Source organism: Strix uralensis, chromosome 1 (assembly GCF_047716275.1).
Source record: "Strix uralensis isolate ZFMK-TIS-50842 chromosome 1, bStrUra1, whole genome shotgun sequence".
NCBI classification, from domain to species: Eukaryota; Metazoa; Chordata; class Aves; order Strigiformes; family Strigidae; genus Strix; species Strix uralensis.
This window is the reverse complement of record NC_133972.1, coordinates 169344035-169356338: the sequence shown is the minus strand read 5'-3', so window position 1 is coordinate 169356338 and position 12304 is coordinate 169344035. Positions and strand designations below refer to the sequence as shown.

The 12304-nt window shown below is 41.2% G+C and overlaps 1 protein-coding gene across 1 annotated transcript in view; it reads left to right on the top strand.

Moving 5' to 3' along the window:
• The window catches only part of COL22A1 (collagen type XXII alpha 1 chain), a 219672-nt gene that overhangs the window by 38052 nt on the left and 169316 nt on the right, over nt 1–12304 (top strand). Inside the window, exon 3 of the mRNA XM_074860265.1 lies at nt 8104–8178. Coding sequence (XP_074716366.1) covers nt 8104–8178 — 75 coding nt within the window. The remainder of the gene's footprint in view (nt 1–8103; nt 8179–12304) is intronic.

Sequence of the window (12304 nt, the reverse complement as noted above, 5' to 3'; positions counted from 1 at the left end):
GGAATCCTAAAATTCTTAGTTTGGGGAAAAAAAAAAAAGAAACATGGTAATAAATAATGTTTGCTTTAACCTTCTTGTGTTTCTATTCTCACCTCTCTACTTTATTCTTGTGTAACTTGACAGCTACACGTGTTCAGCATTCATTATACACAAGTCCCTGGAGGAGCCCTTGGCAGCTGAGGGCTTACTTATTCTTGAAAGAATAAAAATGAAAATAAAGAAACAGTTCAAGCAGAGTCCTAAGGACAAAAGGATGGAGTGCTGGCAACTGGGTTTGTGTTTAGCACTTTACAGGGAAGGTTTCTCAACAGAAGGGCCTAAGGACCAGCAAGATCACACCGTTCCTAGCCAGGGATCACTGTAACAGACAGCATGCCACGACTTCAGCAAAACTCTCCAGGTGACGGAGTTGCTGTCAAAAGAGTGTTTTAGGGAGCAACTACTCAGGTTAGACTCATGGACAAGGCAGTTCTTCCAATAATTATGCTTCTCCTACAGTACAAATAGAAACTGAGATTCATAAACTTGTGGAGTGAAGGGGGAACACCATGGTCTGTCAGTGAGGGCTCCTGCAGCCCTGGCAGTTTCCCCATGTGGTACCTGCCCACTGGGTCTGGCTGAGTTCCTGCTGAGCCCCAAGGCAGATGTACGCATAGGCTGGATCTGGGGTTCTCAGTGGAGGGAGGGCCTCATGTCCTCCTCAGATAAAACAGTCCAGAGGTGGAAAAAGGAATTATCAGAAAGGAAAAAGGGCCTTATGGTTTTAGTCTGACTTGATTCAGTTTCAAGGGACAATTTGGCAGATGTAATAGCCCACTAACTACAGTGTAAAATCATTTCTCTGTTCTTTCTTTCTTTCTTTCTTTCTTTCTTTCTTTCTTTCTTTCTTTCTTTCTTTCTTTCTTTCTTTCTTTCTTTCCTTCCTTCCTTCCTTCCTTCCTTCCTTCCTTCCTTCCTTCCTTCCTTCCTTCCTTCCTTCCTTCCTTCCTTCCTTCCTTCCTTCCTTCCTTCTTTCCTTCTTTCCTTCTTTCCTTCTTTCCTTCTTTCCTTCTTTCTTTCCTTCTTTCTTTCCTTCTTTCTTTCCTATTTTCTTTCCTTCTTTCCTTCTTTCCTTCTCTCTCTCTCTCTTTCTCTCTCTTTCTCTCTTTCCCTCTTTCCCTCTTTCCCTCTTTCCCTCTTTCCCTCTTTCCCTCTCTGTCCCTTCCTTCCTTCCTTCCTTCCTTCCTTCCTTCCTTCCTTCCTTCCTTCCTTCCTTCCTTCCTTCCTTCCTTCCTTCCTTCCTTCCTTCCTTCCTTCCTTCCTTCCTTCCTTCCTTCCTTCCTTCCTTCCCTCCTTCCTTTTCTCCACCACTCCCCCTGCCTCTTTCTCTCCGCTCTTCTCTTTCTCTTTTCCTTTCCCCTTTTTTCTATCCTTTTTTTTGACTTTCTTTTGAAATGGCTTGGAGGCAGAGACTTAAACTATCAGATCATTCACATTGTTCTTTTCCAAACTTGCAGCCCTATTATTACAGTTTCACGACAATATGTTAATAATGTTAATTTAATGCTAGTGAAAGTTCCTGAGCTGACATGCTCTTCTGACATGTCTCTTACAGTGCATATACTCTGTAAGACGTACTGTCTCTTATAATTTTAAAATATTTAACAGCTTAGGGATTTTTTCATAGGGAATGATAGGATGATATGTAAAATTCAGGCTTAAATCACTCATTATCATCAAACATATCTCAGTATGATTTGCTTACAGAAAAGGGTGTTATCTGCAGTTAGATCACTTTCAGAATACTACATTGTGCTTCCTTGAACAAGAAGCTCATACAAACCAAGTCAGTTTGTTTAGTGCTGAGGAGCATTTCATGGTTATAATTCAGAGGAGGATTTCATGGTCATATGAAGCAGGACAGAGCACCACATATCCTTCAGGTTCTTAAGCATATTTGTGATGGGAAACAACTCACTTAACTTTACCTGCTTTAAAATAAAGCATCTATTACAAAAGAGATACTCAAGTTCTGTCAATTTTCAGTGCAGAGAGTGGTGCATCCCATCCTAAAACTGGTGTTCAAGACACCTGTAGAGGATGCTAAAATAACTCAGAATAGGTAAGAGTTTCTCAGTGCCCAATGTATTGCATCAGTTCTTGGTGTGTTCCCTCTGAAATGAAGCATTGCAAAGATCACAGTCTGTCTCTGACTAAGGGTACCTCCTGAGGGTGTATCCCTCAGGATGCTGGAGAAATTAAGCCCTTTGGGGTAATTTTAAGCTTTTCTGTCTATGTTCTCTAAATCACCACTTAGAAGAGGTTATTTATCTTTTTTGACTGTAAATAAAATGTAGGGAGAGTAGTCTTTCTATGCAAAAGCTAAACTTTATAAATGCTGATCCTAACTATCTGCTTTCATCAAAACCAAATAATACTCTACCAGGTGCACAATCACTATAAGATGTGTGAGCATCTTTTGAAAGCCTTCAGGATATGTTTTCCATAAGCAAATGTCCCCAGTCTTTGGAAATGATTGAATGCCTCTTTGACAGATACACGGTATCCATTTTTCTTGGAGATTCAATGGTCACTACGACTACAATAATTTTTCCCAATATTTTCTGTTGTTACTCATTTGTACGTAAGCAGCTCCCACAGCAGACATCTTATCAAATGTACCTCTGTTGCAGAGGACCTTGTAGGTTGAAGGACCTTGTAGGTTGGAGCAAGGAAGGAGTGGGATCAGGGTGGAAAAAACAGAGTCCTCGATGTGACATGTGCATCTCCTGTCAGTTCTGTGTGCCTGTGGTTATCCGTAAAGATCACCCCAGGAGTTGGGCAGGTAAAAATATGTTGTCCTTGAGTCATCAACAATACTTGTGGGAGGCTGAATTGGGTTTTGTCTTCTCTCACTGATGTAGGATCTGCAAACTGTTCTGAACAATTTGGAGATGTGTGAAAAAAGAGTGAAAAAGGAGGCTACGAGATTCAAACGGTTACCTTGCATTGAGTAAGTCATCTCCTGAGGAGTCTGTCTCTAGAGGAAGGGAATGAGGTTGCAGGTGACAGCCCTGAATGGACCTTCTGGTTGTAAGAAGCAAGTGACTAGGAGAATTTCACCAGCCATCCTAACAATACATACAGTCGTCTTCAGCAAGATTGGAATACTAGAGCATAACAATACTAAAAGAGAAGATACCTGGGAATCATAAAATCATAGAATAGTTTGGGTTGGAAGGGACTTTTAAAGGTCATCTAGTCCCACCAACCTGCAATAAGCAGGGATATCTTCAACTGGATCGAGTTGCTCAGAGCTCCATAGAACCTGGCCTTGAATGTTTCCAGGAATGGGACATCTACCACCTCTCTGGGCAACCTGGTCCAGTGTTTCACCACCCTCACTGTAAAAAATGTCTTCATTATATCTAGGCTAAATCTACCATCCTTTAGTTTAAAACCATTGCCCCTTGTCCTATCACAACAGGCCCTACTAAAAAGTTTGTCCCCATCTTTCTTATAAGCACCCTTTAAGTACTGAAAGGCTGCAATAAGGTCTCCCTGGAGCCTTCCCTTGTCCAGGCAGAACAATCCCAACTCTCTCAGCCTTTCTTCACAGGAGAGGTGTCCATCCCTTTGATCATTTTTGTGGCCCTGCTCTGGACATGCTACAAGAGGTCCATGTCTTTCCTGTGCTGAGGACCCCAGAGCTGGATGCAGTACTCCAGGAGCAGTCTTATGAGAGAGGAGTAGAGGGGCAGAATACACTCCCTTGACCTGCTGGCCTCACTTTTCTTGATGCAGCCCAGGATACAGTTGGCTTTTTGGGCTGTGAGCGCACATTGTCAGCTCACATCCAGCTTTTCATCCACCAGTACCCCCAAGTCCTTCTCCTCAGGGCTGCTCTCAATCCACTCATCGCCCAGCCTGTATTTGTGCTTGGGATTGCCCCGACCCATGTGCAGGACCTTGCACTTGGCCTTGTTGAATCTCATGAGATTCACATGGGCCCACTTCTCAAGCTTGTCCAGGTCCCTCTGGATGGTGTCCCATAACTTAGATGTGTCAACCACACCACACAGCTTGGTGTCATCTACAAATTTTTATGCATATAGCTTTGTAGTACAACACTAATTAAGGGCTTTGAAATGATGATAATGTATTGCTATTAAAAAATGAAAAAATTATTTGTATGTGTAGCTATGGATGAGTTTGCCTGAGCTCTCTCACAAAAAAGTAATTATTGACATCTAAGCCAGTGAATAAAGTATAACAGAATGGGAATTATTATGTATCCCCATTCAAGGATTATAATTTTATGAGAAAGAGGTCATCTCTAACAAAACTAATTTCTTTCTGTGGAGAGTTACAGTTTGGTTGATATGGTAACTACCTAGATATAATACATTTGTTCTTAGGCATTGTTATTGCGTATTGAATGACATTTGCATTAAAAAGTAACACTCTACAATGGATTAAGAGCTGACTGATCTCATGGAGCAGGTGTCAGTGGAAACTCATCATTTCTAGTGCAGCTATAAAAGGGATATATAGCAGTTCTGGTGTTAATAAAATTTTCCATGAACCACATGGACATAAATGCAAAATCTTTGCTGATAAAATTTGTGGATAAAGCAAAGGATTGACAGAGTATTACATAAAATTGAGGACAAGGAAGCTGTTTTAAACAATATGTATTTAAAAGCAACTGCAACCTCATATAGATTTGAATGATGTGGGCAGTGAGGATGTAACAAGGAGCAGTGGCTGAAAGCTCAGGTCAGTCTGTTGTATCTTCTCTTTTGCGAATCTGTAAATGTTTACAAATTAGTAGAGCTGTAGCTGCAGTGCAGATTTTATTACTCTTTCTGCCTGTTGTGGTGGATGCTCATAGCTGCACATCCTCCAAGCACTGTGAGTGTTTGCTCAAAGATTGGCCTGGTAGTAGCAGAAAGAATAGGCATAAACGCTCTTCTTTGAAGTTAAAATGTTCAGCTCTATCAGGGATCTCACAGAAAGGCTCCAAAGGAGAGGAACAGCTTTTCTCTTGCCTTTCCTATCAGTATACCCCTGGGTGTAGCCATGAAACCTCATCACTAGTTGGGATGGATTGATGTGCTGTCCGTCTGTCACACTGATCCTTTGGACACAAGTAGCCGTGCTGCTAACTTGGATGGTAAAGCACTAACCTCTTTTGTGCTTCTGTGAATTATTCTGTAGCTGGAAAGTGAGCATTGCAATAATTTTCTTTATTTTGTGGTCTATTGATGCTTGTGCCTTAGATGCAGACAGGAAGGGAGAAGCCAAAAGGAGCACAGGACATTTGTAAAATGAAAACCAAAGTGAGACCACAGTTCTTTAATAGGTAATAAGAGATTTAAAGGACAAAGCTGAAAGAAAAGCATAATATTAGTAACGCTGGCATTTCTATTTTTTGTGGCAGGACAGTTCTGCACTGAGGCCAAGCACATGAGTTTTCTGTATAGTCCTGGTTCCAAAACAGCATATAAAACTAGGAAGATTTTGCTACCTCATGCTTCCTTGCTAGGGTGCCATGGTTCTTTCTAATTGGACCTGGTGGAGGGTGGGTGATGTCATTAAAGACTGATGTGATAATTTATATATCTATAATTCAGGCATTACCTCCCTGTTGCATGAAGAGGTGTACTGCTGTTTTGTTCCTCCCTGTTTATCTCTCAGGAGTCCTGGGCAGCAGAGGTGAATGACATTTTGTCATTTTATTCATAACTTCCATTTGTTTACTCTTTATTTGGGGAAACTTTGCTCATTTTGATTTCTTAAGTGCCTTATTTTACTGTATAGCCATACATCTTCCAGTTCCAAGACTGGGGCTCAGAAGTGCTGTTTACTGCGCTGACTCAGTGCTTGTAACCAAAAGAGCATTTGTTGTTAACAAAGCTGAGATTTAAAGGATCAGTATAACACCTGCACAGGGCTTCTGACACTTCTAAGCAAATCTTGTCAGTACAGCTTAGTTTTGAATTGGCATAGACATGGCCTAACTTTGGCTCTTGCAAGTCTTAACGGTTTAAAAATTTTTCAACTTTTAAAGTTCACCTAGCAGAGGAAAGCTTCCCTATTGTGTTGGGAAGTTGTGCAGACCTCTGATGGAGGGGGTATTACCACATGGTTTCACATGTCTAAAGTTAAGACATAAGAGTGTTTGAGTGAAATATCCTGTCTTTCAAACCAACAAGCATCAGGGAGCAAAAGCGACCTCTGGCTAAAATTTGCACAAAGTGACCCTGTGCATCAGTCAGTATTGGTTCCTGCTGTGGTGGAAAAAAAAAGTGACTACTCTGAATTTTATGTGTAGAAGCAGCAGCCCTAAAGATGGTCCAATGAAAATCTGAAATGCCCTGGATAACACACACTTGTATGAGTAATCAGTTTTTGGTCTCCCCCAGTGCTGCAGCAAAGGGGTGACTGAATATGTTTGACTGCTTTTGGTTGCTGTGTTGGCTGTTGGGGCTTCTGTCAATGGCTTATACATTCCCCTTTCTTTCCACTGAGCTGAGAGTGCCTCATCTGTAGCTGATAATCTGGACCGTAACTTCATTAGCACAATAAAACAGGAAATATATCTGATTTCATTGCTAGGCTTAACAAAACGTTGTGGAATATTAGGTTTTTTACTGAGAATCATGAAGCCGGAAGAGAGAGATAGGGCCAGCAATGTCCTCAGAAAAGTCATTTTTATCTCATGATTTTGGATGTAGCTTCACAAACACTTCAAGGTAAACCTGCTGTAGAAGGCTTCAGAGAGTCCTGTGAGATTATGCCCCATTGGTAAGGGCACTGCCTGGGCTTGGGTCACCTTCAGCTCCTGGCCCCTATCCCTTAGGGAGCAGTTGGCCCTTGCTGCTCCTTTACAAGCACAACAATTAATGATACTGAAGGAATAACATAGTAAACACCAGGTGGAGATGATGCTAGCTACCATATGCATCAAGATGAATATTGCAACTGCAGAGAATATGTGTATTATCATGTCTGCAACTAGGCAAATGAAGGAATGGGATTGGCTGTCCTCACCTGATTGTTTTTTAAATCAGGGAAAGGGCATAAACGTGTGGCTGTACAAGCTGTGAAAAGTCAGGGGTTCGTTTTTATATTCTCATTAAACTGATTCCTTGAGCTACCTCTCCCCATTGTTTACAAGTGTGCAATTACCTATTGATCTGGGAAAACAAAGCATAAATAAATGTTACTTCAAAGATATGTCAGGAAAGAGGTAGATAGGTAAACAGTTCTCTCCAGAAAAGCATTTACTTGTGATTGTGGTGACACTAACTGAGAGCATGAGAAATGGCTGACAAAGGCTGGGTATTTTCATGACTTATTTGAAACCTCTGTGTAGGGGTGAATATTCTTCAAAATTTTAGTCATATTTAACTCTGCTTTCTGCTTGAACAGACTCAAGGAGCAGACACATAAATTGTCATGGTCCTGGAGGAGTGTTAACAGGGGAATCACAGGTAATCCAGTAAGATACAAGAGGGTGGGCTTCATGTTTTGTCTCTGACCTTGGTATGACTCAGGTCACTTCATCCTTCTGTGCTCTGAATTCCCTTTCCTGTTTTAGCACTTCAGGTCTGAGGTTTTTCTGAGTAGGAGCTGTCCTTTCTGAACAATTTGGGCAGCACCCCAATGTCAGCTGGGCCTTCAGAACTTCCCTTCCAACCAATCTGAGAGTGGAGTCATATTCTATATTTTCATAGGTTTTTGTGACTTTCATGCAGGTTTACAGACCGGTGAAAGAGAAAAACCCAGAGTGATGTCCTAGCTGAGGAAAAGGCTTGGCTCATCTATGCTGTTTGGCTTCTTGGCTGGCCAGTCAGCAACAAGTGGCTTAAAACCAAATGTAGTGTATTGGGTCTCTTGCCCAGCATGTGGTTAGGGGATAGGATAGAGGAAGGATATTTAGCACATGCAAAGACTGGGAAGAGAATTATCGCTGTAGGACCATGTGCAAGTGTTGGATTTTTTCCAGGAGATCAGCCTTTGTTAGTTCCAAAATTATTTTTGTTCTGGAAGCTTTGTTAGCTTCTAAAATTAAGTGTTTACTTGTGATAATTCTGTACTGGTTCATTTGCTTTTCAGATGTCCTGTGCCCAAATGTCCACGTGGAAGGAGATCGATTCAAACACACCAGTGGGGGGACTGATGAGATTCCAGGTAAAGAGACACACTTTTCTGCTCTATATCTGGGTATTGAAATAGTATAACTGTATGTTTCTAGTGTGATGTTCTGATTCATTACCCCTCTCCTAGCTGGCATTTTCTTAATCCAACACATATTCAGTGGTGGAGAAGTATATTAGAAACTGCGGGGCTGGAAAAGAGTTATCTGTTGACAGTCGACAGCAAATTAATCGTGAGCTTTCTTTTGATACGACAGCAAATTAAAAAGCTAGTGGAGCTTAGTGCAGTAGACAGAGGAATGCAATAAGTCTTGGAGATTACTTTTTTTTTACCACTCCACATTTGATGAAATTTAATGTCCATTAATTTGATCCGTGATTATTGTGAGATGTCCAAGCAGATGGAAATTACCACTGAAGAAATGCTTACATATGTGTATATAATAATAATTTTAAAAAAATGGATAAAAAGTCCCACGAAGAACCATCTTTTCTGAAACACTGGTGAAAGATCAGGAGGAAAGCTAGTGTGGTGATATCTCTGCTTTTCTGAGTGCTGATATATCTTTCCAGCCAGCTGAAGGACTTAATCTGTCAGATATATGCGTGGGTTGCGCCTCTTTTCTAGCCCCTCAAGACTGTTTGAGCTGTTGGCAGAGAAAACCTGCCCATCAAGGATGTACTAGGAATATCTGTGACCGACCCAAGAACATAAGTCACTGCAGTGGGAGGCTGGAGGTTCTTCTGCAACTTGATTATGAGTAGAAATGGTCAAGGTCTGACAGCTCTGCTTACTCGCTCAGAGTTTCTTCATTGGGGGATTTTCATTGCCTGCAAAAAGTATCCGTTCCAACTGTGCTGTCTGTAGGCAGCTATTTTGGCTGCAGTCTGATTACATCTAAGCCTGTAATAATGCTGGGTGGTAACATCTTTTCTGGTTGTTAGACCCAAACATCCATTTTCAACTGCTATTGCTAGGTCTTGCATTAACCTGTTCTGACAGTCTTCCTGTCACTGGGCTGTGCAAACAGTGGAGCTACTCAGCAAATAGCTCTGCTGGTTCTGAATGAACCAATTTCCACTGCGGAAGCTGCAGCTCAAAATGAGTAGGAGGATAGTGTCCCTCCTCAGATGATCATCTTCTATGTGATCCTTCCCAGAAGAATGGAGTTGCAAATGACTGCCTATGTCTAGTTCATATTTATCTGAATTTTAATTCAAGTGCTAATTAATGGACTCTATGCTTTTATCTGATGTCAAAAATATGTCTTCTGTTGAGCAGTGTAAAGGACAAGAATCCCAATTCAGGTCTGGCTCAAAAGTTTTGAGTAATGTGACATGTAGATTCATATATATATGTATATTTATATATGTATATACATACGCTTATGCTCTTCTGTATAGTTTTTAGCTTATTTTTCTTTTTGCCTTCAAATCCCATTCCCTCCTAGAAAACAAGTCAATATTCAGCATTTTAACTTAAAAAATGACTTTGCTGTCTTAGATCTGTAGACTAGTTCAGGTGGAAAGGGTCCTATGGAAATCATGTTGTCCAATCTCAAAGCAGAGCCTACTTCGAAGTTAAGTCCACTTTGAAGTTAGAACAGGTTGTCCAGGACCTTGTACAGTTGAGTTTTGAGTATCTTCAAAGATGGACGTACCATGGGTCTTCTGGGAAACTGTTCCAGTTTTAGTCATTATCACACTGAATATTTTTTTTCTCTAATATCTAAACAGAATTTAACTTACCGCAACATGTCTGTTCCCCTGGTTAGACTGATAGCATAGGGCTGTCACTTATTTGACCTAGGGAACCTCTGTTCACTGTACAGTGTAAATGTTCATTGTGCCATGCAGTGACTTAATAACAGGATTGTTACAGTATTTAATTAAAGTGACATCTCTGGCCCCTCTCCGCCAACACGAGAGGATTTGTGCAAGGCTCCTGATTGCTCCTATATGGTGAGACAATAACGATTTCTTTCTCCTCCTGTTCCTGGTAATTAAGTAAATGTACGCCTCTTTGGAAAAAAATAAATGGATATTCTGGGTCTGCTAATGGTCATTGTGCTGCTGGAGGTGGATCAGTATAGGACCAAAATGCTGTTCCACTCCTTATTTACTCCTTACATACTCTATAGCATTTTCTGAAGACTCTGGCCCCTGGGCCCAATTCAAACAGAAAATTGCTGCCTTCTCCCAGCTAAGGTAGCTGAAAAATTTATGTCGACTTAGTGCGCGGTGTTTTCTCTTCCAAAAGGGTGTGTTGTGCTGTTAGTTGTTGCTGAAAGGCTTTTGTATTCTGCCCCAAAGAGGACAGCACTGCAGTTTTGAGGAGCAGCCTTCTTCCTGCTCCCTCACACTTGTAAGCATAGTTCAGCTCTGGGATTTCTGTGGGTTCACTGGTGACAGCCCTGAAGGGGAGGCTGTTCCTCTGCTACCCAGGTCCTCATATGTTCAAGGATTTGAAGTTAACACCTGTGTCTTCTGCTCTGCTTGGAAGCTTAATGACAACCAAAATTGATCCTTGCGCAGTAGGCTCCTCACACAGAACTTCATAGCTACATCTTGCACAAGCTTATTTCTAGATAGAGGCAAAGTGCAGCACCATGGAGTGGAAGTTGCAGTAAATCTCATTTTGGGGACAGGGAAGACTGGGTTAAAAGGCTTCTCAGATTAAACACCTCTTTCCTCTCTCGGAGAGGGACAAGACATCAGAATTGAAGGTAAGAGGGACAAAAGTCTTTCTGGGGATGTTTTTTCATATATTTTTATTGGTTGAAATTCACCAGCAGATGACACAGGCAGTTGTTTCACAGAGAACATCACCAATGCCAGTGCTTTCTTGTATACCCTACCTGCATACAAGTTATAGCCTGACCCCACTACCTTTAAGTCTGTGTCTGCAGTTAAATGAGTGCGAATTGAGTCACTCTAGATTAGTAGAAGTAAAAATAGAAGCTAAATCATAAAATGAGCTATACAAGTACAAACTTTGGGAGATGAAGGGAACCGGTGATGTGACTAAGAGATGGAAGATGTGTGGGATTTTGTTAAGTCAGATGCTGAGAGTATGTATGAGTAGAGGGTAGGGAGGATGGCTCCATGCATAATCAAATGAATAACTGCATCAAAAAACACATTATGAGCTGGAGGGGAGCCAACAGACTAAACCGATACTTTCCTTTTAAAAGGCAGGTGATTTTTTTCTTTAGATAAACAGAACTAAGTAAATCTCATCTATCTGGACTTCAGCAAGCATTTGTTGGAGTACTGTATTGAAAGTCACTGCTAAAGTGAAAATGGTAGAGATTAATAATCGTTGTAAAGTGAGCCAGAAACTGGCTAGCAGAGAGATAATGGTGAAGTTGCTAGGAAAGGGAATAACAAGTCAGAGCACAGACAGTGGTGGACGTCTTCAGGGTCCAGTTTTAGGTCTAATCTTCTCTGTGAGTTTCCACTATATAGATTGGGATCAGAATATCGTTGAAAGAGGAGCTGGTTGGCCTCAAAACCTGGGATTTTTTCCAACTGACTTGGGACTATTAGTTTAAAAGTCCTGTTATGGTACGTATGGGTCAGTAACAGAACTTTGTGCTATAAACTCATACTCTGGAAACTGATGATGTCATAGTCCGCAAATGTTTGTAAGTCACAGTGCTGTACAGCTGGGGAAAAAGGCAAAGATCATTACTACATGAGGTAAAGCAGGTCTTGTAGAGATAGGGAAAAATTCATGAAAGTGGACAGGGTTTTGGTTACTGCTTATCTAGAAAAGTGTGCTCAGACCTCCTCAGCTCAGGAAAGATGGATTCAGCCTCCAGGAGCTATTAGTGTGTTCAGGAGCCAGAGAGACTATTTTCAAACAGGAGATTAAAAAAATGGGTTTGGTTAATCTTGCAGTGTGCAGGTGGAAAGGGGAGATACTATTGCTTTCTGCAAATAGATCAGGGGAATAGCAGAAGGGAGATAGGGGAATCATTCAAGCTAAAGGACAAAGAGTATAATAAGAAATGGGTATCAACTGTTTAAGAGATACATTCAAGACATTAGAAGAGGTTTCAAACTGTCAGAGATATGAAGTACTGGAACAAGTGGTGAAGTAGTAGTAATGGAGACAAATAAACAGTGATGGACAGTCATGAGTCCTCTCATAGCAG